The following is a 21,908-nucleotide window of genomic DNA, read 5'->3' on the forward strand; positions in this document are numbered from 1 at the left end:
GAAATTACGTCTGATATTGGCTCTTATAAGTCAAATTTTCTATTGAGTTTGCAACAAGATCCTGAAAATCTGATAGTTCAGAATGTTCTTTTTTTTTTTAAATTCACTATTCTATTTTTTTCTGCAACACTAGTTCTTCTGATTGTCAATATAGAGTATTCTAAGACTTGCTGTCTTTTATTATAGCCCCTGATAAGTCTAGTGTTCTAGCATGTTTGAATTGTTTTTGTTGTTGTTGTTGCCTGTAAAATTTTATCTTTGATTTGGGGTTTCAAAATGTAGCAATGATATTCCTGTATGTTTTCCTTGTTAGATCTCTTTCAAGTGGTGATTGGTAGATTTTTTTGTATTTCTACTTTCCCCTCTTGTTTTATTGCTTCAAGACAATTTTCTTTATTTCTTATATTATTATATCAAGATTTGTTTTGGTCATAGCTTTCAGGTAGTCCTGTTATTCTTATGTTTTATCTTTTTGATCTGTCCTCCAGATCTCTTGTTTTTCTTATAAGATGTCTCATGTTATCTTCTATTTTTCATTCTTTATGATTTGTTTTATTATTTCTTGGTCTCATAACTTCACTGGCTTTCCCTTGCCAAATTCTAATTTCTAAGAGTTATTTTCTTAAGACGCTTTTCCAGTTGGTTGACTTTTTTTTCATAATTTTGTTTTTCTTCAATTCTTCTTATTTAAAAGAATTTTTTTCATCAATCTCTCTCCTTTGATTTTTAAAGTTTTTTGAGCTCTTCTATGAATTGTTTTTGGGCATATAACTACTTAACATTTGTCTTTGGAGGAGGAAAAGCTTTTTAAATTTTAGTATCCTGAAGACAAAGTCCAGTCTTCCCTATTCTCATAATAACTTTCCATGATTGGGTTCTTCCTTCTTTGCCTATTCATTTTGTAGCAGATTGTTAATATAATCAACTGTGATCCTGAGAAAGGGGAATGGTACCTCTGCTTTAGGTATTTCTTTAGTTCTCTCTGGCTTAGAACCCAAAATCAAGAATTCCATCCTCATATAAGTAACCTATTTCTTCTGCACTCACCAGGCCTGTGCTGATTCCTTCTTGCCCAGGTCACTTTTTCAACAACACACTTGAAAATGGTGTTCTTTATCACCAGAGGTTTCCTCAGTCTTTCCCAACTCAGACCTCCACTCTCTACACCTTTTGGAAGGTGAAAATTTCTGGTTTGGGGGTTGAGACTACCTCTGGATTCAGCTAGTCTCCGGACTCCTGGCTTATTTCATCAGTGTTAGCCTGAAGGTATTGATACTTCTGTGAGCCAAACCTCCTCATGAGAGGGTTCTTTCTTTGATCTTCTCCTCTTCTGCTTCAAGTTTATTTGTTATTCGCCAGTTTATTTTCACTCTCAAGTGAAATTTCGTTTTGTTTGTAGGAGACTTCTGGAGAGCTTAGAATTTTTTGACCCAGTCTACTATCTTTTCAGAGTACTATAATAGTCTCTTAATAAGTGTCATTGAATCACTTCTGGATTGCAGAGACTATGAGCTAACTCACAATCATGTCATTGATTTGTATGAAATCAAGTCAATTCAAATCAGCAAGTATAAAAAAGTAATGCTACTTTTTGCTTTTATTTAAAAGGCTAAGGACATGGGAAGAATAAGACAGTTAGTAGTGGTTATTTAAACTAGCTTCTGATTTCAAATCATAAGTAAATGTGTTGTAGTACCAACATGTAGTACCAACAAAGTTGATTTGTCCATTTTGCTACACTGTTTTTCTCATCAGGATTCTATAATTTTCTAGAATGGGCAAGGTCAGAAATTGCTCTCTAAAAATTTCAAATATAAAATTTTCTTCACAGGAATTTCAAATCTGTATAGTGCTCTACATCTAGATGACTTTATATAACTATGATCAGGTAAGACTCAGTGGAGGAAGAGGCAGTTATCTTTTTATTAGCCTCAACTGCATTTTCCATCTGGGAAGATCTCATTCCTGGAGATCACTAAGCCTGGAGTACTGATCCTGGAGAGGGAAATAGGATTCACCAAAAATGGGAGAAGCATTGTCTTAATTACTTATGATCTCTTATGAATCCTTTCTTGGAGAGAGAGAAGTACATTCTTACTATGAGATAACATAAAGGCTATTCCACAACTAAACAGTTATGAAGTAACTATTATAAATCAGCAATTTATAAATATTATCTCATTTGATCCACACAACAACCCTAGGAGTTAGTTATCATTATTGTCATTTTGCACTTAAGGAAACCAATAAAGACAGAGGTTAAGTGACTTGTCCAGTATGACACAGCTGGTAAGAGTCTAAGATCACATTTGAACATGGATTTTTCTGATTCCAGGGTACCTAGTGACAAAAGTAGATAGAGTGCGGGATCTGGAGTCAGGAAGACTCAGACACTTAGTAACTGTGTGATCATGGGCAAGTCATTTACCCCATTTGCCTTCATTCTTCATCTGTAAAATGAGCTAGAGAAGAAAATGTCAGACTATCCTAATATTTTCCCCTTAAATAGGATCATGAGGAGTCGGACACAATTGAGGAACAAAAGAATGATAACAGGCTTATTCCGGATCTTAGGATCTAGCCAATATGTCACCTAGCTACCCCCAAGAAACAGAATTCTCTAAAAGTCTTTGTGCAGTTTAAGCTTTTAATAACTTTGATATTGTTATTATTAACAATGATAATTATATATTACATTAATATTTAGATCTGTATACTCATACATATGTGTATATATGCATAACAGGCACATGTATCAGTATCTTTGTGTGCACATTAGCTGGGTCTTTTTACCCACCTCTAAAAAGGCTTAAATATTAGCCTAAGAGTGATTTGTAGGAACCATGCCCCTCAAGACTGATTTCATTTCTGAAAGCAAAGTCTAGAGAATGTGGGAGTGGAAGCCCATAATTTGAACAAATGTTGAAAGTTCACCAGGCACATTACCTGGGAAAATAACAATGTGAGAGCAGAACATTTATTTCCAACAAACACTAACAAATGTTAGAACTTATTGCACTTCTTTCTCTCTCTCCCCATCCTTAACTATCTGGTTCTCTGGTTCTGGTTAATTGTAACATGAAACAAAGAATGTATTTTTAGTATTTCTTATAACTATTGGGCACAATTTTGCTTCTCAATTACTCAGCAAGTAATATCTATAAATTAAATTTAAAACTCCTGAACCTGGCATTCAAGGCTTTTCACAGTGTGGCATACTCTATACCTTTTCAATAGTGTATCTCCACTACTTCTATATGCATACATACTCTAGTCAGACAGAATTAGCATCCTTATTCTCCTAGGAATATGCTTTTTTTCAACTCATTTTTCTATTACATTCCTCTTGCCTGAAATGTTCTGTTCATTCTACTTTGCCTGAAATGCTGTGCCTTCTCCCCTACCTTACTTCTGCTTTTTAATTTCCCTAGCTCCCTTTAAGAATTCCACTTAAAGACTAAATTCTGCAGGAAGCTTTTTCTGAATCTTCTAGCTGTAAATGCTACCCTCTTTCAAATTACCTTTCATCTACTCTGTATAGATCTTGCATGTCTTTAGATATTTATATGTTTTCTCCTCAATTAGAATTGTTGTTCATCACACTGGGAAATGAGTATAAAATGTTTGCACTATTGTCTTTCTACCCAGGTTACTTATATCTTCGGAATCCAATTCTTACCATGCAACAAGAAATTTGGTTTTACACACATATATTGTACTGTAACACATTTATTATGTATGGGATTGCCTGTCATCTAGGGAAGGGAGTAGAGGGAGGGAGGGGAAAATTTGGAAAAGTGAATACAAGGGACAATGTTGTAAAAAAAATTACCCATGCTTATGTACTGTCAAAAAATTATAATTATAAAATTAATTTTAAAAAAGAATTGTTGTTCATCCTTTATTTTTCTTTTTTTAATTATAACTTTTTATTGATAGAACATATGCATGGGTAATTTTCGCAACATTGTCCCTTCCCTCCCTCCACCCCCTCCCCTAGATGGCAAGCAGTCTTATACACATTAAATATGTTATAGTATATCTTAGATACAATATATGTGTGCAGAATTGTACAGTTCTCTTGTTGCACAACAAGAATTAGATTCAGAAGGTAAAAATAACCTGGGAAGAAAAACAAAAATGCAAATAGTCCACATTCATTTTCCAGTGTTCCTTCTCTGGGTGTAGCTGATTCTGTCCATCATTGATCAACTGGAGCTGAATTAGATCTTCTCTTTGTCGAAGATATCCACTTCCATCAGAATACATCCTTATACAGTATCGTTGTTGAAGTATATAATGATCTCTTGGTTCTGCTCACTTCACTCAGCATCAGTTCACGTAAGTCTTTCCAAGCCTCTCTGTATTCCTCCTTTTGGTCATTTCTTACAGGACAATAATATTCCATAACATTCATATATCATAATTTACCCAACCATTCTCCAATTGATGGACATCCATTCATTTTCCAGTTTCTAGCCACTACAAAAAGAGCTGCCACAAACATTTTGGCACATACAGGTCCCTTTCCCTTCTTTAGTATCTCTTTGGGATATAAGTCCAGTAGTAACACTGCTGTTGTCATCCTTTATTTTCAGATAAGACCAATAACATTATGACAGGTGTTTTCTTGACTTGCTAGTAAATTGGATACAAGTGGCAAGACACAAGTCTAGATGATTGGCAGTGGCCCAGAATGCAGGAAGGCAGGGACTGATTTTTGGTTTGTTTCTTTGCATTCCCCTCCTCTCCCCCCATCTCCAACCCAGGAGCTAGTACATAGTAAGAGATTAATAAGCTTTTTTTTGAGAACTAGCTGAACTTTTTCTATTTTTCACAGATCAGCCTAAATCTCACTTCCTTTTCTAACTATCTAATCTCACTGCAATTTCTACTTCTGATCTAGGTCAACAACACCCATCTGTCTGATCTGGGTACTGCTTATTGTCTCTACCACTCATCTGACAATTATGCTAAGCTGCTTTACATTGTTAATTATCTTTTAATATTTGAGTCTTGTCTCTCCAACAAGACTGAAGGAGAGGCCAAGCTACTTAAAGGCAAGGATTAGTTGTTAAACTTATTTGTACCTTCTACCACAATGTTGGGCTTATAGTGATTCACTGGCTGATATAGAAAGTTAACTAGTAAAACAAGTCAGGAAAAACATCTTATTCCTTACCATTGCTCTATAATAATCCTCCATTTGAGTCAGAGGGTCCTCAAACCCCACCTGGCACAATGGCAACTCTGCTTATCTTTGTTGTTTGTCTCCCCATTTTGAATCTCTATTCCTTCTGCTCCCTTAATTCTCTTCTCCCAAACCCTCCTTCTTATTTTATTTTAAAGTACTTCAAAAAATTAACAAGAATTTATTTTCTTTTTTTCCAGCTCCTTCCCTCCATCACATCCTGCCAAAAGAAAAAAAGAAAACCCTTGTAACAAATAGGTATAGTCCAACAAAATACATTTCTACATTGGTTATGTCCCCAAATATATGTTCATCAAACCACTTCACCCTAATATGATTTTTCTCTCTTCTATGGCATTTTGTTGCAGAGCTGTAGCAAAGGTGAAGCAAGGAAGACACTTGGATCAGGCATGCAAAGCTTAGAGGCACAGAAAAATATGCAAAACAGACATTAATTATCCCAAGCACACAATGCCATTATGATAGGGGTAGGGAGAATGGTTTAAGTTTGTAGTCTGCCTTGGATGCAAAACTGTTTGTTAACAGTGTTGCAATATTGTACCACTCACCTAACCTTTGCCACTATATTGTCTTGTGTTCTATTTTGTTGTTGCTGTTTTAATCCAAGTAGGATAATAGAATGTTAAGAGCTGAAAAGGACTTCAGAAATCACCTCATCTAACTCCCCAATTTGATCGATGATAAAAGTGAGGGCCTAAAATAGTGGAGCTGACTTGCCTAAGGTCCCACAGGTGATCTAAGAACAGCACAGCTGGCACTTCTAATATTCATCCACTCTACTACTTTAGTTAATTTTATAAATTAACTTTACAATTTTATGAAGTTAATTTCATAAAATAAAAAAAATATAAATTTACAAATTTTACTTTTATGAAGTAAATACTATGTACAAAGCACTCTTCTTAAGAAAAAACAAAGGCAAAACCCAGTCCCTACTCTCAAGAGACTTGTATTCTACACAGCAAGGGTTCTTGACCTTTTTGTGTGTCAGGAACCCTCTTTGGCAGTTTGATGAAGCTTATAGGCATCCTTCATAGAATAGTTTTTAAATGAATAAAATAAAACACATAGGATTACAAAGTTATGTTGAAATTTAAAAAGAAAACAACTAAGTTCTACAGGAAATAGAATATGTATGCAGATGTAAAGAATATCCAAAGTAAATGCAAAGTAATGGGGCAGAGAAGCACTAACAACCAAGGGCATCAGGAAACAAAGAGTCCTTATGGGTGATGGCCCCTGTACTAAGCTTTGAAAGGAGCTAAGAATTTCCAGTACAGACTCATGAAGGGAGAGAAAAGCCTTGTAATGATTCACAAAAGTATCTTTTTATATATATGTATCTTATTCCTTGTACATAGATACTTAACAAAAGTTTATTAAATAAATTGAATCGGATTGCCTTTCCAAATTGATTCTAAACTCTGGCAGGGGAAGGAGTAAATTTTTGTCTTTTTAATAATATGCACCTAGTATATTTAAGGCTGGACACAGAGGAAGTCTCCATAAATATCTGCTGGCTGATTGATACGTGAACTGAAGATACATTTGTGAGCATATCTTATAATACTCCACTCCTCCCCTAGTGAAAGGTTGAAAATATAGAAATCCCACCTATCATCATTTTGGCTTACAAAAGGCCCAACAATCACTAACTGAATTTGGATGAGGGGGAAGTGGGTCTGAATTAATTAAGGGATTATTTTGGTATAAGCCACACATAAATACTTCTGAGACAGTTGAGTAAATTACTGATCAGTGTTTCAGAGATTGATGCCAGTCTCAAGAAGAAGATACTGTCTGCATCTAGAGAAAGAATTGATAAATAGAGGCATGAGTAAAATAATTTTACATACATACACATCTGTTTATGTCTAATGGTAGTCATCTCTAGACCTGGGGAGGGGAAAGAAGAAAGAAAGAGGAAAAAAGAAATTTACACAATACTTCTATTGTGTATTTGGAGGGAATAGAAAGTTATTTGTAATTTCATGTACAGTCTTTTAAAATTATTATTATTGTACTGTGTTATAGAAATGCTTGTTTTATTCCATGAATTGGGAATGTAATAATTTTTTTTAAAAGACTATTTCCATAGTGAAAAGCCTCAAGTAATTCCATGAGAATGTACAGTACATGAATATGTACTAGAGGAGAGGCAATGTGGAATAGTGGAAAGAGAGATGACTGGAAGACATGCATTCAAGGATTATCTCTGACTCATATTGGCTATGTAATTCCTGAGTAAATTAATTTAGCCTTGCAATACTCTAGACAAACTAAGCTCTAAGTTACAAAGAAAGTGTCAACCTCCACTGGTAGAGAGAGATTCCTCCCCTAGCCCTGTACCAAAGAAATCAGAGGTCCAGATCCTATCCTAGTACTCAATGGTTAGCATAGTGTGGATCTTCAATTAATGTTAATTGATAGTGCTGATGACAAGGATACATAAACTATGCTCCATAATTAAAATGCAGGTATTTCATAAGAGAGTGTTAGTATTGCCAACTTCATCCTATAAGGAAGAACATATTTATGAGCTCAATAAGCCTTGTAAGGATTCTACCTTTAGAAGCATTCAGGACTGCCTGAGGGAAATGCATGTTAATTTTCCTAAATTTGAAAAAAAAAAAAAAAAAAAAGCCTTTTTGGCAAGAAGTAGTTAGGATTTTCGATAAGGCTGGTTACATAGAAGAACATTTCCTACTCTGGATGGCTTCAAGCCAGCTTTTGACAACAACATACCAGCTTCTCAGAGCTGCAAATGACTGGATGTGATTTTATCTTGACTTTATTATCCCATCTCACAACTTAGAAAAGTAATACAGGAAGAAACATGAAGGATGAGATGTGAAGCAATAGCAATGGGCCATGACCAATTTAAAATGAGGTTCTAGACATAGAGCCAAGCCACAAAGTAAAATAAAGCCGAAGGTACTTAAAGAGTACAGAGTATCACAGAGGGCCAAGAATATTGAGAAAGGACAATAAAAATGGCAAAGTTAGCCCTCCTACTCTGGAAAGAGCCTGTCAAGAGTGTTCATCCATCTTGGAAGACTTCATGAGAACAACTTAAAATACTAAATTGATTTTAGATGTGATTCAAGGGGCTAAATTCTGATTTGTAAAGCTAAATGTATATTTCAGCTCACCTTCCTCTTCTTTAAAAAGAGAGAAAATTTCTTGTAATAATGAACCACAAAATTGAATTTTACTAGCAGACCCCACAAACTTTATCTGGGAAAATCCCAAATTATTTGCTGCCATTCCTTTTTGAAAGGTTTCAAATTATGATTCCTGTTTTTAAAGGTTTACTATCAATGATGGATTTAGAGTTGAGAAGACTTAGATTTAAAACTTCCCTCTTTAATTTACTTCTGTGTATGATCATGAGTCACTTAACTTCTTTATTAATAAGTTGTAGCTGCCCAACAAGGTTGCTGTTGAAGATTAAATGAGATAATACTTATAAAATACTTTATATACTTTAAAGTGCTATACTTATGTAAGTTATTTTTAAAAATTATTACTATTATCTCTGATTTTTTTGGATGGAATTCAGATAATTTAAGTCATTATCCAGCTATATCCTTCTTGTTTAATGTTCTGCAAATTATTGCACTAGTTGATAAAACAACTGCTTCTTTTTTAAAGTTCTTTTTAAAATTAATTAATTAATTTTTACAAAAAAAATTATGCATAGGTAATTTTCCAGCATTGACAATTGCAAAACCTTTTGTTTCAACTTTTCCCCTCCTTCCCCCCACCCCTTCCCCCAGATGGCGGGTTGACCAATACATGTTAAATATGTTAAAGTATAAGTTAAATACAATATATGTATACACTATGTATATACAGGTCCCATTCCCTTCTTTAAAATCTCTTTGGGATATAAGCCCAGTAGTAACGCTGCTGGATCAAAGGGTATGCACAGTTTGATAACTCTTTGAGCATAAAACAACTGCTTCTTATAATTGATTAAGAGTATTGGAACATAAATTTTATCTCTGAAAGAATCTTTTGAACAACTTGTAGGAGATAGGAAAATTTTCATAATATGTCCCTCATCTTGTTCCCATATGGTTTTAATTTTTCTGCTAGGTCTCTTTACTTTGAAAGCTTTTCAATCTATGTAATTTAGAGGTTATGAGTATTCAGCATGATGACAGTTATTAAAGAGAGTCCTAAAATTTTTTATGGATCAATGATATATATCTGAACAGTTGTAGGTGACACTTTTTTTTCTTTAATGATTTTCTGGTTACTATACAATTTATTTGCTGACATTCTGGAGAGCAATTTGGAACTATGCTCAAAAAGTTATCAAACTGTGTATGCCCTTTGATCCAGCAATGTTTGAACTGGGCTTACATCCCAAAGAGATCTTAAAGGAGGGAAAGGGATCCATATGTGCAAAAATGTTTGGGACAGCCCTGTTTATAGTGGCAAGAAACTAAAAACTGAGTGGATGCCTATCAATTGGAAAATGGCTGAATAAATTATGGTATATGAGTGTTATGGAATATTATTTTTTCTTTTTAAATTAATTTTGTAATTATAATTTTTTGATAGTACATATGCATGGGTAATTTTTTTTACAACATTATCCCTTGTACTCACTTCTTTTCCAAATTTTTCTCCTCCCTCCCTCCCTCCCTCCACCCCCTCCCCTAGATGGCAGGCAATCCCATACATGTTAAATGTGTTACAGTATATCCTAGATACAATATATGTGTGTAAAACCGAATTTCTTGTTGCACAATAAGAATTGGATTCCGAAGGTAAGAGTAACCTAGGTAGAGAGACAATAGTGCAAACAGTTTACACTCAAGGATATTTTGAGGTCAAGAGATCAAAGAAAGAGGAAAAAAAAAACCCAAAGCTCCAAAAACTATTTAGAGCAAATCTTTTTGTAGTAACCAATAATTGAAAACTAAAATGTGTCCACCTATTAGGGGAAAAGAACAATATATGGCATATGAATGTAATAGAATATATTGTACTATAAAAAAAAACAAACAAAATGGACAGTTTCAGAGAAAACCTTTATGAAGAGATCCAAAGTGAAGTGAGTAGAATAAGAACAACTTCTAAAGTAAAACTACTCTAAAGAAAAACAACTTTGAGTTAATTTTTTAAAGTTTTTTTTGCTCTTAAGCTGTTGTTTTAATAATAAATTATATGTGATAAATAACATTTAAATAATAAATAATATGTGATAAGGATAGAGTATTAGCTTCTTCAAAAGTAGTTCCCTTGCCTCTATGTGGAAATGTATCTGATAACAGAAAAAGATATGCTGACTTTTTGTGATCTTTAGAAATTCATCAAATAGGAGGGACCCTAACTCCTTAGGACTTTATTGGATCCTAAAATGAATAGGAAACTTATAAAAGAAGCAGGGACCAATCAAGACCCAGGAACAGTTTTGTTGCCTTTTATGGAAAACAAATCTTTGTTGTATGGAAAAGGGAAACTCTGATCCTATCACAACCTCTGTTTCTATAAATCATTCTGCAAGATTCAGTCATTTCTTTTATTCTTTGTGGCCATGTTGTTGATTATATTCATGTGGATATTGCTTTTGGAGGAACTTTTTTTTTTTTTTTTTTTTTTTTTTTTTTCCTGAGGCTGGGGTTAAGTGAGAGCTAGGAAGTCTTAAGTGTCTGAAAACAAATTTGAACTCGTGTCTTCCTGAATTCAAGGCTGGTGCTCTATCCACTGCACCACCTAGCTGCCCCTGGAGGAACTTTTATTACTACTTTTGGATTTTAGCTGTTTCACAGGATTCTATCTGGAGATCAAATGCTTTCAGTTACATTCAACCAATCTAGCAAAGAATATGTATTGCCAGTCTTCACTATTGCTTTGTTAAAAGAGGTGTGTGTTTGTTCCCAAAATACTTATGAAAGTTTTAAAATCTGTTTATCTTATTCTCTGAAAACAGCTACTAGAAAATCTTTTTGATGAAGAAGTGTTAATCTTTCTAAGTTTTGTTTATCTAATATAAGTTTAGGAATTAAATTATTTCTTATGCTTGACTTGTATTACTATTTTGTAATACATTGGTTGCACTGAGGGTGTCATTGATAAAAAAAACCAAAAACATTATAAAATCCTTGCTTATAATTAATTAGATCTATTTCCAGTGGAACAAGAAAACTATCCGATGAGGGGACAATCCTTAGACCATGGGTATTATGCTCTGCCAATATCAACCCCATGAGGATTTGGGTTTGAGTGATGTATTCAAGGATCCTCCCAATTCAGAGCAAGTACACACAAGTACACTATAAATATTACCTTTAGGCTTATACAGAGGTGATAAAAAAACCTTTTAATTGACCACTGAATCAGAATTGAGCTTTCATATGAAAAGCAAAGACAAAATAGAATTTTCTTCCTTGGTGGTGAAACAAGAATTATTTTCTCTCCTCTTCAGCTGACAAGTACTTAATACTTGGTTCTAAACTAGTTTGCCATTTTGTATAAAAACTTGCAGGACTGGTGTGGTGATACATTAAATCAGGGGTTCTCAAACTACAGCCCTGGGGCCACATGTGCCCCACTGAGGACATTTATGTGGCCTGCAGAGTTATGGCAAATGGGCTGAGGGGCGGAGACAGAGTGTGAGGTTTTGTTTTTACTATAGTCCGGCCCTCCCACAGTCTGAGGGGCAGTGAACTGGCCCCTATTTAAAAAGTTTGAGGACCACTGCATTAGATGGACACTTTAGATTGGTTGCTGTACGTAGAGGTATGCTTACCTGATAAAGGTATCAGAAGTAGAATATTTTGTTAGTTACTTAAAGTGAGGTGCAGTGATTGATTTTTTGTTCATCTCTCTCCATCCCCTACCCTCGAATCAACTTACTTTAGTGTAGTGCTGACATATTATGAACATTTTCATATCTTCAGTTCATTCTAGGACATACAAATGTGGTTTGTATAGGTGGATGGTCAGTGCTATCTACACTAAAGCATTAATAGCAGGCAGGATATTTGTATTTCTGATGTGTACCAGAAATATAAAATAATGTTGCTTGCTCTGCTGTCCTTAGGGTCAGGATGATCATTAAAATGTTTCTTAATAGGACTGGCTTGGAACCCCTATGTCACCCTGACTGTTCCTTAGATTCATAGCATCACTTACATCATATTTTCCTGGGCTGGTATTGTTAGAGCCCATTCTGGTTTCTGTTTCAGGGTTCTTGACATCTTCCACACACTATCAAGGCTGTACAACACTGTGGAGAGCATTCTTTTATTTTGCCATTGCCTTTTTCTCTGCCCCACCCCCACCCCAACTATGACATGGACAATGGATCAGGTTTTGAGGAGTTAGTGTAATTATCATCATCATTGTTGTCATTGTCATTGTCATTATTATTATTTTGTTTTTCCTACATTTACTGCTCTTATCATTTTTCCCTAACTGGACTACAAACTCACCTCAATTCATAGCGATTCATATAATGACTCAGGGTTTTTAATTCAGGTCCTGTCTTCTCCTTTTGGCTATTTGGTTTAATATGTCTCAGGTAACTAAGACACAAGTATAGAACTAAGTCCAAGTTCTATACAATTCAGCTGGTGCTCCTGTTCCTTCCCTGAGCAGGAACCTTCTCTTCATAGCATTTTCTGGCTCTCCAGGTAGTAAAACTTCAGTTGCCTTCATGGGAGGCCTCCATCCCCAACCCATAGCCCCAGGGTTGCTAGATGTTGCAGTAGATAGAGCACCAACCTTGAAGGCAGAACTTTAGTTCAAATCTGAATTCAGACACTAGCTGTGTGACCCTAGGCAAATTACTTAACCCCAATTGCCTTGGGGAAAAAAAGAAATAGATAAAACTTTCAATCATTTCTAGCCCCAATCCTGAGCACAATCCAGAATGAAGATCATACTCCTTTCACTTGCTTTTTACCTTGGTACTTAATTTTTCGTCTGATTAATTTGAATATCTCATTTCTATCTTCTTGTTCTTAGCTTATTCACTTCTGTGAAAAGCTTAGCTTGCCTTCATTCTGTCCCAGGATCTCATCTGCTGCTTCTTGCATTGATCCCTTTCTCCTTTTCATTTGACATGACTCGACCAAATAGCTGCTACTTTCTGCATAGTAACAGAAATCCTGCTTACAAGTTTGAATAACTTCACCATTTGCTGACTTGGATTCCAGGCCTGAGGAAATCCCAGCACCTCTGCCTAGTTGGAATAAAGTCCAACTCTGCTCACATTCTTGATTCCAAGGATCTTAAGCTTTGGGGAAAGAAGAAGAGAGATGTGGACTAGTCAGTAAGAGTACAATTTAGGATGAGTAAATCTGATCTCTTGTGTTTTGATTATCATGCTAATTCTAACCTTTGGTAAGATCCATTGTGGATACTTTGCTCATTGATGCAAAATAGGACCTTCTTGTCAACATTTTGTTCTCTGCAATTCTTACCAATGTCTCTGCATAAAACTTCCATAGAGGATTCACCCAATATCCTGGAAATGTTCTCATTCTTTTAATGTATTGAGGGGGACCAGTAATCCTTCCCCAGAGCCACAATAAGAAATAAGAACAGTATTGTGCACAAGCAGCCCACATCAGAACAGTAAGAGAGAGGCCAAAAATAGTACCCATGCAGCCTACTCTAACACAACAAGGGAAAGAATCAGCATAAGATCTAAGCAGCAAAAGCATTGAGGTATTATAGGAGAGCTACCACCATGAAAATTAAGAATCTCCAATTGGAGTTTATCAGGATTACACAGTGCATAAAGTCAACTCCAATTTGGAGATTATGCAAAGAGAAGAAGACAGGGGTGGACCCTGAACCTTATTTGAACAATCAGGAAGCTGAGCAAGAAGCCATGGATCCCTGAACAAGGTATCCTGCTATTGTATATCCAGACTAGAAAGAGATTAAAACCAAGTAGGATTTTAATTAGCTTTCCATATTACCCACAAAACTCAGAAGAACGAAGAAAAAGAAACTTTATTTAAAAGTAACTACAAAATGTATAAAATGTCTGGATGTCCACCCACCAAGACAAATACAAACAAAGAATTATATGACTATAGTACCAAAAACTCTAAACAGAAATTAAGGAAGACATTTAATTGATGATTACATTGCTATGTCAGTGTTGGGCCATACCAATGTAATATAAGTGACAACAATATTTAAATCAGTTTACTTATTCTATTCCATACCAAACTACCAAAGGATTTCTTTGTAGAACTAAGCAAAATAATGATAAAATTTATCTGGAAGAAAAATGATTAAGAAACTCAATGGAAAGAGGGGGCAGGGAGAAATGGGAAGGAAGACAACTTAGAAGTACCAGATCTCAAACTATATTATAAAGAAATAATCATTAAAAATTATTTTTGACTGGTTAAAAAAATGGAAAAGTTGAACAATAAAGCAGATTAAGTTAAAAAGATTCAATAGCTGCTGAACATAATGATAAACTCAATAAAACCAACTACTGGGATAAGGATGCACTATTAAAAAGTTAAACCAAAACAACCTCTCCCCCAAATACATAAACAAAACTACTGGGAAAATTAGAAAATAGTATAGGAATAATTAGGTTTAGACTGTTCTTTGTATCTCCATTGCTAGGCCAATGCCTGTTCTATAGTAAATGCTTAATAAATGTATATTGATTGATAACTCATACCACATACCACAATAAATTTCAAGTGGATATACAATGTAAATATAAAAAGTGATATTATAAACAAATTGGAAATTAGGAAATGAGATACCTTTCACAACTATGAATAGGGAAGTGTTTTTGATTTACCAAGGGTTAAAAAAAATTTCAGGAGATAAAATGAATATTTTTGATTACATAAAATTGAAAATATTTTGTACAAATGAAGTCAATGAAGTTAATGGAGAATAATCAGTGGGGGGAAATCTTTTCAGTAAACTACTGATAATGTTTTAATTTGAGATATATATGGAAGTGATCAAAGATGATGAGAAATAAAAATGACACTTAATGGAGGAGTTGTGGGAATGCATACTAATGCAATGTGAAATAGCCCAGTTATTCTGGAAAGTATTCAGAATTATGCCCAGGAAGTTATTAAACTTTGCATACAATTTGGCTTACCACTACCATTATTAGCCTTCATATTTCAAAGATATTAAAGACAGATGGGAAAAAAAACCATATATACAAAAACTACAGAAATGAAAACAAGGTGGATCAAGTGGGGAATGGATAAATAAATGATAAGGCATGAACATTGGAATATTATTGCATCATAAGAAATGAGAAAAAGGACAGTCAGAGAAACCTGGGAAGACTTGTATGAACTGATAAGAAAGTTAAAAGAATGAAAAGAATAATTTATACAATGAATATACCAATATAAAGAAAAGCAACTTTGAACAATATAAGAACTTTTATCTGAGTAATGACCAGTTACAACTCCAGAAAACTAATGATGAAACATTTCACAATTCTTAACATAAATGGACTATAGATTCAGAACAAATTATATATTTCCTGATTTGATGAATAAAACAGGTTTTTTTTATTTGATTATACTTATTTGCTGCAAAAGAAAGCTTTTATATAAAGAAGCAGGGAATGTTGTGAGGGGAAATGGGAGGTAGTGATAATGATTTTTTAAAAAGAGCATTAATGAAACATCTAAAAATATACAGAAAAGAATAGAAATGACCTGGGAAAGGGACACAAACAAAAAGAAAGGTGTTGGTTCTACCATATTAAATTTGATGTTTACTTTAAAAAATAATATATGTGATAAACACAGTTTCATGTCTAATCTTTTTTCATGTTCTATGTATATAGAAATATTCATGTTTCTTAATAAATGTCAAGTTTATAATAAAAATTTTAAATAATCAATACCATTTAACTTTGGCAAATTTATCATCCATAAATTCTTCTATTCATTTCAAAATCTTTTCCTCCTTCCTCCCCTCACCCTACCTCCACCCTAATAACTTAAGCACCAATCCAAGAGTGCCTTTAAAATGATCAAATTAGTGTGAATTCCTTCTATATGTATCTAGTTGGATTCAGCTGCCCATCCTAATTTCATCTTCTTCTATTTCTTATAATGCATTTGGTACTGAAGTAATAGATTTCAATGTAGGTTCCATAATTAATGAAAATGTCACCAAAAAAAGGCCAAAATTATTTTCTATTTTTATTTTCTATAATCTTCTCATTTTTTCTATAAGTGATCCGACTAAGTTCTTAACAAGCTTGTTTTCTCCTCATCTACTTTTTGACATTTTCTGAAATGATACTGTGAGACCTTCACTCATCCTCCTCCCAAAATGTTATGCAATTGACTTTGTACTCCAAACTATTGTTATCTTTGGCTGTTACATCTCTCTGCTTGCCAAAAGATTGCACAATCAATTTATAGTGTATGAAAATTTTAAAAGTTCATATATTTATGTAAGACTTTACATATATTAAAAGGATACCTTCTTTCACAATAAGGTCCCTTGAATAGCTATCAGGAGTCCAAAGTCCTCAGTGGATCTATATCCATTCAAAACAATAGATTACCAATGTGTTTAATTTTTTTTCTAGTCATTCAGAGCATGCTATTAGTTCAAAGCAAAGGCTTTTAATAAAAGAACACATGTAAGATGTTCCCTTTTTAAAAGTTTTATTGATGTATTATTTTTCCATTACAAATATTTACAGATCAGTCCACTTTGTGAGAGGTCTCATCAACAAAGTAAAACAATTAAGTAAAACTAATAATAGTGACTTCATCAGAAAACAATGCAACATTCCACATCTGTAGCAATTCTCTTTCTATTTGTTTAAATTAACAGAAATTTATTTTCCCTTGCTCCCATCCCAACTCTAATGAAGAAGAAAAAAGAAAACACAAACAAATTTCTCGGAACAAATATGCATAATCAAGCAAAACAAATTCTTTCAAGGCCTTGTAGGAATATATATGTGTGTATGTGTATGTATGTATATATATATATATGTATATAGCTATATATGTTTATGCATATGTGTACACATACACACATATATAATCTATATGCACATACTATACTGGTAGCATAATTTATCATTAGTCCTTTGGAATCATGACTTGTTACAGTATTGATCATAGTTCTTGTAACTTTTTCTCTTCATTTCTAAATTTTCTCCTTTCAGACTCTCCTCCACCCATTGAGAAGGAAGAAATATGATACCTATTATACATATGAAGTCATGTAAAACATTTTCACATTAGTCATGTTCCCACCCACCCCAAAAGCAAGGAAAATAAAAAAAAGAAGAAAAAAAAAGCTTCAATTTACAATCTGAGATTATTAATCATTTCTCTAACTGGAGGTAGATTGCATTTTATATCATGAGTCCTTTGGAGTTCCAATAGATCATTGTACTGATCAGAGTTTCTAAGTTTTTCACAATTGATTATCTTTATAATATTGCTGTTATTTGTTTTCCTGGTTTTGCTCAAAGGGCATCAATAGTCAATCAAAAGGAACTGGAATTCAAAATAAATAAAATTTTCAATTTTATTAATTGCTCCTCTGATATTCTGGCTTGCTATTTTGATGTTTAATTGGAGATTTTTAATTTGTTGTTTTTCTATTTTTTTGAAGTTGCTTGCCAAATTTGTTGAACTGTTCTCTCTCTCTTTTATTGATGTAAATATTTAGAGATATAAAGTTTCTCCTATACTTCTTTGGCCACATCCCATAAATTTTGATATGCTATCTCATTATTGGTGTTATCGTTAATGAAATTATTGATTGTGTCAATGACTTGTTCTTTGATACATTAATTCTTTAGGATTTATTAGAATTGGCATGTACGGTGTATTCAGGGAAGACTAGTACCTGTGGTTTCAGAGCTACTAAGCCCTTTTCTGGCCTGCTTCCCACTTTTGGTGTTCTTTGGATCTACCTAATCTTCATCTGTGGTTCCAAGAAGCTATAGCATATATAGATGTCACATCCAAGGAAACTGTTTCATCAGACAGATTAAACAAAATTGAGGGTAACTGAAGGGTCTCAAAGCCATTGGTGACTGAGGTGGGTGTCTACCTCAAAATGTGAAGACTTCCTCTGTTGTAATGGGCAGATGAAAACAGCTTATTCCAATGACCATAAAAGCAGGTGAAGCAACCCCCCTCCCCAAATAAAAACTACCTAATGCTATTGTAATCACTTGTGATGCTGGGATTATGTATTAGATATGTATTTAGATTTGTATTTAGATATGTATTAGATGTCTAATGTATCTAATATCGAATACACTTAGAGCTTGGTCACACATTGAACATGCCAAGGCCATGTAATACATCATAAGATATCACCAGGGGTCTTGACTCTGTCCTGCTACTTGGAATGGGATGATTCTGGAAGAGAGAGTGAAGCTGCAATTTTACCTCACTGAAATTCAAAAGATATCACCCATACCGATTTACTATTTTTACCTATTTCAAAATGCTTTTGCAATAGGCAAGTGATGAAGTAGCAGGTTCAGATACATTGGAAGCTACAGTTACAATCCTGCACAGAGGTAGCCCAAGCTGTAGCCAGAAGCAGCAGTGGGATTTGACTACCCTCTGTATGTCAGAGCAGCTTTTTAAGGATCATACTGCTCACCTCATGGCATGAAGAAGGGGATCGAAAAGATGCCATAAAATTGTCTGCTTACCCAACCCTTCCCAATTGTGGCAGGTGGGGATACCACCCTATGGTTGAAACACAAAAAATATATGAAAACTTCTGCAAAGATGATTCTACTCACCATTAGTATATAGAATGTGCATACATTTATAAACAGCACAATCCAGTAGAACTGAAAGATGAACTGCTTGTTGTAAGACAACTCAGTGAGGATTACATCCAAATAGTAGCCCCAAGTGAAACAAGGCTGGAAAATGAAGACCATTTTACTGAAATTGGAGCTGGATACTTATTTCTCTGTGGTGGCAGCAATGAAGGGGAATGTTGTGAAACTGAGGTAGGTTTTGCAATCAGAACTAATTTAGTCAACAAGCTTTTATGCTTACCAAAAGGAGTGAATTACAGGCTCGTGACAATGTGATTGCCATTTGCAGGAAAATGCCACACTATCATCATCAATACCTACATTCCTACTATGGCAAACCCTGATGAGATCAAAGAAAAATTTTATGAAGCTCTGGAGATCCTTCATCAGTGTGCCAAAAGAGGACAAGATTATAAATCTGTGTGACTTTGATGCGAGAGTAGGCTCAGACTACTAGACATGGTAGGGAGTTCTTAGGAGGAAAGGAGTCAGAAACAGCAACAGTAATGGTCACTTATTACTGAAAGTTTGTGCATCACATGATCTCATCATCAACATTGTTTTGTATTTACCTAAACACAGTAAAATTTCATGGGTGTACCTTCACATTACATTGACATTTAATAGACTATGTGATTGTAAGGAGATGTGAGAGTAATGAAGACAACATGTGCAGAGTACTGGACTGATCATAGACTTATTCTCTCTAAGCTAAATATTTGAATTTACAAAGTTGCCCCAAGACAAAATGACTACCAGAAAAATTAAAGTGAATATATTAGACTACTTCTCTGAGTGGGAACAATTTGTGGTCAATTTGGAGAGAAAGTTGAGCCAACACACAGTTGGCAACAATGGAAAAGAAAAGGAGTGGGCACCTTTCAGAGATTTGTTGTATAGCACTAGATTTGATCATTTGGATCAGAATATTCACAAACATCTGGTTTGATAAAAATGATGGGGAAATTCTGAAGCTGCTAATTGAAAATGAACACCACAGGATTTACCAGCAGGATAGTTCATCTATCTCTAAGAAGTTAGCATTTAATTCCATCAGAAGTAAATTACAAGTGAATATTGTAGGTGATATAGAGATGCAGAATTCTTGGCAGATGAAATTCAGTTTTATGCTGATAGTAACAATACAAAGCACTTTTATGATGCACTGAAGGCTATTTATGTGCCCAAGAACTACAATGAAACTCAACTACTCAGTGCTGATGGAGCCACATTGGTTAGTGATAAGGACATGATCCTAGAGTGATGGGCTGATCACTTCCATACTGTTCTCAGAATGTCATATCGATGCTGAAGCCATTCACCATTTACCTCAGATTGAAATTAATCTCTCACTAGCTAAAGTTCCAACTGAAGAAAAGATTTTGAACACCATCAGGTTTCTTTTATGAAGCAGAGTCTGGTACTGATAACAGAGACGTACAAAGTGGGGAGTCAATTGCTCACACAAAGCTGATTGAAATTTTTCAGGTTATATAGCAAGAGGAGATTATTCCTCAGTTCAAGGATGCCTCCATTGTTCATCTTTACACAGGTAAAGGAAACAGATTGTCCTGGGATATGAACATGGGGGAAAGAAGGTAAGAATCTGTTAATCATTGCTGAGAAGATTCTTGCTAGAATCATCTTTTTTTTTTTCCCTTTGCTGAGGCATTTGGAGTTAAGTGATTTGCCCAAGGTCACACAGCTAACGAGTGTTAAGTGTCTGAGACTGGATTTGAACTCAGGTTCTCTGACTTCAAGGCTGATACTCTATCTACTACACCACCTAGCAACCCCACAGATTCTTCCTTAACAGGCTGATCCTTCATTTAGAAGGTTGTCATCCATATGAAAAGAGTAAGGAACCTGTTGATATGGTATTTGCTGCTTGGAAACTTCAGGAGAAATACAGGAGCAGAACAGAGGCCTATTTCTACAACATTTGTAGATCTGACCAAGCTGTGAGGACTTATAGAAAATAATTTTAAAATTTGGTTGCCTCGAGATGTTCAAAATTATTGTATGTCAATTTTGTCATGGTGTGCTTTACTGAGATCTGGATAATGGACAGTGCTCTTGCACTTTCCCAGTTACCCATGGAGTGAAACAAAGCTGTGTACTTGTTCCCATGTTTTTTAGCATGAGTTTTTATTTTTATTTTTAAAAATGTACACAAAGATAGTTTCCAACATTCACCCTTGCAAAACCTAGTGTTTCAAATTTTCCTTCTTCCCTCTCTAACCCACCCCACTCCTAGACAACAAATAATCCAATATAGGTTAAACATGCAAGTTTTTAAACGCTTTCGATGACTATAGCACTACTGGTAAATTCTTCAACTTGATTAGGCCACAAGCCAAGATTAGAGTGAAGGAGGTGTTGGTACATGATTTTTTTGTTTGCAGATGATTGTGCACTTAGTGCAGCTTTTGAAGTTCAAATGATTCTCTTTTCCCGGTGCTAATATTGGCCTAACAACTAACCAAAACAACAAGAAAACACAGGTGCTCCATCAGCCAGCACCACATCATCCATATGTGGAACCATTATTTACAGCAGATGGAGAAGTTCGTTTTTGTTTTTGTTTTGTTTTGTTTTGTGAGGCAATTGCGGTTAAGTGACTTGCACAGCTAGAAAGTGTTGGGTGTCTGAGGCCAGATATGAACTCAGGTCCTCCTGACTCCAGGCTGGTGTGGAGATATATTTATGTTGTGGATATGTCCACTTACTTTGGCAGAATATTTTCCAGGATGTATAAATTGATAATGAAGTTGACCTACACATTGCCAGAGCTAGCTCAGTGTTTGGGAAATGCCAAAGGAAAGTGTGGGAGACAGTATTAGACTGACTGACAAATTGAAGGTCTACAGAACTGTTGTGCTGATTTCATTGTTG

At 34.7% G+C, this 21,908-nt stretch overlaps 1 protein-coding gene across 2 annotated transcripts in view; it reads right to left on the reverse strand.

Moving 5' to 3' along the window:
• The window catches only part of PIAS1 (protein inhibitor of activated STAT 1), a 193,548-nt gene extending 181,078 nt beyond the window's left edge, over window positions 1-12,470 (reverse strand). The window contains exon 1 of one of the 2 annotated variants that reach the window (XM_074294717.1): window positions 12,365-12,470. In XM_074294717.1, the coding sequence (XP_074150818.1) occupies window positions 12,365-12,400 (36 nt within the window). In that variant the 5' untranslated portion in view covers window positions 12,401-12,470. The remainder of the gene's footprint in view (window positions 1-12,364) is intronic. The other variant, XM_074294711.1, reaches the window with a different exon arrangement.
• Between the last annotated feature and the right edge of the window lie 9,438 nt (window positions 12,471-21,908).

This window comes from Sminthopsis crassicaudata, chromosome 2, assembly GCF_048593235.1.
Source record: "Sminthopsis crassicaudata isolate SCR6 chromosome 2, ASM4859323v1, whole genome shotgun sequence".
Taxonomy (NCBI): Eukaryota; Metazoa; Chordata; class Mammalia; order Dasyuromorphia; family Dasyuridae; genus Sminthopsis; species Sminthopsis crassicaudata.